Source organism: Dicentrarchus labrax, unplaced genomic scaffold (assembly GCF_905237075.1).
Source record: "Dicentrarchus labrax unplaced genomic scaffold, dlabrax2021, whole genome shotgun sequence".
Lineage (NCBI taxonomy): Eukaryota > Metazoa > Chordata > Actinopteri > Moronidae > Dicentrarchus > Dicentrarchus labrax.
Genome location: NW_026136721.1, coordinates 21,597,651 through 21,603,277, shown reverse-complemented (window position 1 = coordinate 21,603,277; position 5,627 = coordinate 21,597,651). Strand labels below are relative to the sequence as shown.

Below are 5,627 nucleotides of genomic sequence, written 5' to 3'. Positions count from 1 at the left end.
CCAGTCTTATTATGCATCTGTTTGTATGGAGGGGCCACAATAATATATTTTCTATTAGAATACATTGGCATGCTTGCTGAACCACAATACGAGCAGGCAGCTATACGTTTTCAGTGCATCAAAATATTTAATTACCTCGACAGTTCTTGCATCCTGCGTATCCCGAACCATTCTCTCACCCCATTCTTCCAAGCCAATCCAAGTTCAATCAGTGTTTTTTAGTACAAGTCAGTGTATTTGCGGTGTCAGGGATTCCTCCTGGTGAAAGGTTTTGACCCCATGTCACTGATTAGTCATGTGGTGCACAAACAACGATTACAAGACAGAAGGTTGTATAGTGTGAAGAGTACAGCGACCTGACCACTTTGAAAGTCATGTAGTTTGACCAAGATGTAATGAAACTCTTCTCTAAGATCAGAAGAAAAGCAAGCATCCAAGCGACCATGTGTGAGGCACATAACCACCCAGCTGCCCAGTGCTGACAGAGTGTGCTTATAGTGTAATAGTGTTGTGAAAATGGAATAAAAAGGATGGCATTGTTGGGGAAAATTGGCTTGTTTCCTCAGCACATCTCTTTATACTATACAAATACAAAAAAACATTATTTTGTGTTTGACGCTGATATCTGGAAATGAAAATAAGATAATCGAAATTAAGTCTACGTGAAGAAAACAGCAGTATTTTTTCAAAGTCAAGCTCACAGAGAGCTTGACTCACAGCAGCTCACAGAGGGATTAAAATAAATCTCAAAATCGTTTTTGTTATTTGAATGTGTATAACTTTGGTTAAGTCCTTAAAGCCTGAAGATGACTCAAAGGACTACCAGGCCAAAAGACTGGTATATATTTAAAAAAAAACAAGTGCAGTGTTTCTACATTGACATTAACATTACATTCAATAGACTCATTTCATTTGTGTTTCCAAATACAAAAATATGTTGAAAAGTTGGATCATTTAAGAATTCATTCAGAGAGATCACAAGTTGTAGAGATGACGCTCGTAATAAGACTCAATGTGAGGGATCTCTCAAAGCAGTGAACGGCCTATCACTTATATGACTTTATCACTGTGTTGTTCTCTGTTAACTCCTGTTTCAATTCAGCAGGGAGGGCAAACCCAGACCCTGACTCTCCAACCAGCCCAGCCACCCCAAGGTCAGCCCGACGGCCAAAACCAGACAACTGTAGTGGCGCAGGGTGGCCAGCAGGGGCAACAGCAACAACAACAGTTCCTACAGGTATCAGTAGAGGGCAGCAAACATAATTTATATAAATAGACATTCTCAGAAAAGTTACTCGTATGTTTTATTTTGGTGAAAAGTTTTGTCTTCATCCTGCTGTGAGTAATTATGAGATTTTACTGTGAATAAATAGTGGTAACTGTTTCATATTCTAATATTCTTGCACTTTTTTCTATCAGGGCACTCGTCTTCTCCACAGTAACCAGTCTACCCAGCTGATTCTGCAGGCAGCTTTCCCTCTCCAGCAACAGGGCACCTTCACCCAGGCAACACACCAACAGCAACCACAGCAACAACAGCAGCAGCAGCAGCAGCAGCAACAACAGCAGCAACAGCAACAACGGCAACAGCAGCAACAACAATCTCACCACCAGAGGCACCAGCAGCAGCTGAAACCACAACCCCAGAAACAGCAGAAAGCCCCGTCATCGCACAGGACTGACAGTGTCAGCAGCCAACCTCAATAAAGCCCGGAGGAAAACGCGTGTTAAGTTAGAAAATCTGGGGACCTGAAACTCGTAAGAGATTGCTGCACACATTTGCTTTGGTCGTGTGGCCAACAAACAAACTTCATTTTCCGCAAAATCGTTGCCCTCCCTTCTTCCATCTGAAAGAAATAAATCATAGGAAAGAGGAAAGCCTGTGAGTCTGCAAGGGAACTCACCAAGGACTGTTGCCATGGCAACAGGATGGATTATAATCCCTTTTTCCCTCATCGGAGGCGGAATGGTGAGGGAGCTCTAGTCTCCGTGGAAACCCAACAAAAATCCAGAGAACACCTTATTGCCACGGTAATGACAGACTTTTTTTTGGAAGGTGTGTCACAGTGGACTGACCTTGTACAAATTTACTGTATGATAAAAAAAACTTGTAAATATCCTATATAGCCTAACAGGAAACAGAAATGTAGTATTTTATATGATTGCATGGAAAGAATAACTGTGTAAGCTTTTATTAGTCGCTTTTGAAAAATGACTTTTTACTTTGTTCAAGTGTTTTCTGGTCAAAGATGGAGCAGTGACGTGCTCTTCTCTCACTCAGAACCCCTTCTCTCCCTCCCCGTCTCTTAAAAAAAAACAAAAGTCCAGAATAAGGCTTTAAAGTTATGTCAGTTTGTTTAAAAAAAATGGTTGGGCTTGGGGTTTTTTTGTGGAAGTTGTGTTTTTAAACACTGTCTCTGAGACAAAAATGGCTGTTTTTAACTTTGTAAGTACACATTATGTTTGGCAAGAAACTAGATTACAGTTTAACTGAATTATTCGCAGGATGATCACTGTACATGTAACGGGTTTAGTGATTCCAAGTGCCAATAACATAGTCAATTATGTTTTTATTTCGAGCAGACTATTCAAAGGCGTATATATATTTTCCAACAAGATATTACCCCTAATAAAGTTAATGCGTGTGTATATAGTAGGGATTATTTTTTAACAGTCAGAGAGCCCTATACGTAACAAACAGTATATCCTCAACCTCCTGAAACTTTAGCACTTGATGTGGTTGTGTACAGTAAATCACTGTCAAGACCTAGTCGTTTGTAATCTGTGGTGTGATTCTGTGAGTGTGTGTGTGTGTGTGTGTGTGTGTGTGTGTGTGTGCGCTGTGTGTGCTTGTTGCCCCTTGTGTCTTACAATAATTGACTTAGTAAGGGTGAAGTTGAAGTTGCTGGATGGTACTTGTATTCTCAGGAATGTGGAAAGTTTTTTGCTTCTGCCTCAGTCTGGAACCAGACAAGGAAGGATTAGACAGTGATGCTGCAAAGACCAGAGCAAGAAGTGTCATGAAGGGTGTGGTGACTGAATCAAATTCGACCCAGATTTCCTTATTAATACAGTGTGATGGGAGAAGTCTACAAAGAGAGTAAACGTGCTATTCTTTTGTAAAGGGGAGGGGGGTTGTTGAGCTACGACAGAGTAGAAATTGAATTTTCAACTCTTCACCCAGACTTCATTATACCAGCGAACCTTCATTTCTACTAACGGTCTCATGGTCTTCTGTCTCACCAGTGTTTCATCCTTCTTTCTCTTCCTAGGCCTCAGAAACCCTCATGCAGTTCAGTTCACTCATTCACTCTCAGTTCTCAAACAGCAGTTAAAACCAGGGCTGTGCCCAAGGCCATTTCAGTTACAGATGGAAATGGGCTCAGCCCCTGTACTACAGTTGTAAGCCATATCAAACAGAAAAGCCTTGGAGTGGGGGAAGTGTAATGGTTGGCAAAGGAGCATTTAGAATGTGTTGTTCTGTCTCTGAGTGTAGTAAAGACTGTGTGTATGTGCATGCGCGTGTGTGTGTTTGTGTGTAGTTTTAACGTCTCCTCTTCTTGATACTACTTCTTGTATCACTCGGGGGTCAGTATTGGTTTCCCCTGGCGATAGCCAATCAGTTCTTGCGTTGCAGTATAAAGAAATAATTGTAATATTCAAGAAACTTCCTCTCCAGTTGGGCTCAGTATTCTGCAAAGCCCGTGTGTGGGACAGCTCAACTTGAATACGTGTTTGTGTGTGAGTGAGAGTTTGTGTGTATGTTAACCGTCACTGTAACCCATTATATTTTCATATGGAAACAGATGTGTGACTGAAAAAGAATAGATGTTAGGCAATGCAGAGCATTGGTCATGTGTCTGGCTATAAAGAATATGGGCAGTGTTATTGTTTACTGTGACAGACTGCTCAACAAACACTTATCACGGCAACTACACATCAGGCCAGTCCCAAATGGTAACCCTCTGAGATAAGGTTTTAATTTAGATTGGGAAATTTGTGTGACAAATCCTCTTCTTGTCTTTGTCCACAGATAGGGAATAGAACAGAATATTTACAGTGAGGGTGTTACTATTTGAACCAGGTCCTCTAACCCATCACATAGCAAATATAGAGCTATAGACTAGTTTGTGTTTAAGGCATCACTCTAAAGGGTAATGTTGAAATGTTTATAGTTTGTGTCACTGATACCCAGCCCAAAGAATGTAAAGGTGTTTTAAAGAGACTAATGGATGTTTGGATGTTGTAACTGTTGATTATGGAGAACCTTTTGACAGGCTTTGTGATGAAGGAAAATGTGGGGTGTGAACGAAAATCATGTCTCTCACTGCAAGGATCCACCTATAGAATCTGAAATACAATCTCATTTACAGGCTTTTGCATTGTAAAAGAACCTCTGAATGTTTCACCATGACAAACTTTACTGTTTCTGTTTGTACAACAATCATTTTCTGACAACATCTGGCTGGAGAAAAAAAAAAAAAGAGTTTTAAAAGCTGTTGAAAGGTTTAGGTGTAGGATATTTGAAATGGGATAGCCCCCGGCCCCCTCCACAGAGATACACAGATCACCTTTCCACTACACAATTTGGTTCTGAAGAGTCCTAGTTCTAGTATAAAACTGTACACATACACAAAGCTAAGAACACCAGTATTCAGTGTAAAACGGTGCTATGCTTACCTGTACTGTATGTATGTATATTCCTTCTTCTGCTCTTGAACTGTGCTCCTTTATCTACCCCAAAGTCAAATGTAATAATCAATATTTTGAAGCAAAATGTTTGCTCTTATTATAACCCCGCCCCCTGTCCCCTCTTGGTCAATTTGAAAAATAAAAACAGTTGCAAATATTATATGTGACACATGTCTGCTGCAATTTTGTTGTGTTTTGGTCTGTTATTAACCACACTGGTCTTTTATTAGCCCGTCTGGCAGTCAGATGGATTGTAATGAAATTTTATACAGACATTCAGTCCCCAAAGGATGACTCCTACTGACTTTGGTGAGCCCTGGTGTTTTCCTCTACCGCAACTTCTTTAGTGAAGTCCTGACAACTATTGGATGGATTGTCATGAAATTTTGAACAGATATTTGTGTTCTCCAGAAGAAGAATTGCAATGATTTCGTTGATCCCCTGACTTTTCTTCTAGCACCACGATGAAGCTAGACTCCCAAGCTCGTCTCTAAACGCTTTGATCAATTGGTAAGCACTGAGATCTCCAATTGTCTGGTATTGTGAGACTACCATGAAGTTGACATTTATGGTTTGAGTGAAATATTAGAAATATAAGTTCTGTGCAGCCATTAATGACTTACTCAGCATAATTGTACTAACGTGGTGGATTTAATCAGGTCAGATTATCAATTTAAACCATCCAAGTACTTGCAAAACTATAGTGACATTACCATTAACCTCTACATGTTAAGCTAAGATGATGAACAAGGTTAACATTATTAAACATCAGCGTGTTAACATGGTCACTGTGAGCATTTTAGCATGCTGATTAGCATTTAGCTCAAAGCACCACTGTAGCTGGTACAGCTTCTGAGAGCTGCTAGCATGGTCGTAGGCTCTTACCTGTGTTTCAAATAAGAAAATGACAGACAAAGTAAATGGACACGTTCCAA

General features: G+C 40.2%; 1 protein-coding gene across 6 annotated transcripts in view; it reads left to right on the top strand.

Moving 5' to 3' along the window:
- LOC127354208 (circadian locomoter output cycles protein kaput) overlaps positions 1–4,852 on the top strand; it is a 17,759-nt gene extending 12,907 nt beyond the window's left edge. For 5 of the 6 annotated variants that reach the window (XM_051383965.1, XM_051383968.1, XM_051383963.1 and 2 more), the window contains exons 23-24: positions 1,103–1,237; positions 1,420–4,852. In XM_051383965.1, the coding sequence (XP_051239925.1) occupies positions 1,103–1,237; positions 1,420–1,707 (423 nt within the window). In that variant the 3' untranslated portion in view covers positions 1,708–4,852. The remainder of the gene's footprint in view (positions 1–1,102; positions 1,238–1,419) is intronic. The other variant, XM_051383967.1, reaches the window with a different exon arrangement.
- Positions 4,853–5,627: the final 775 nt, after the last annotated feature.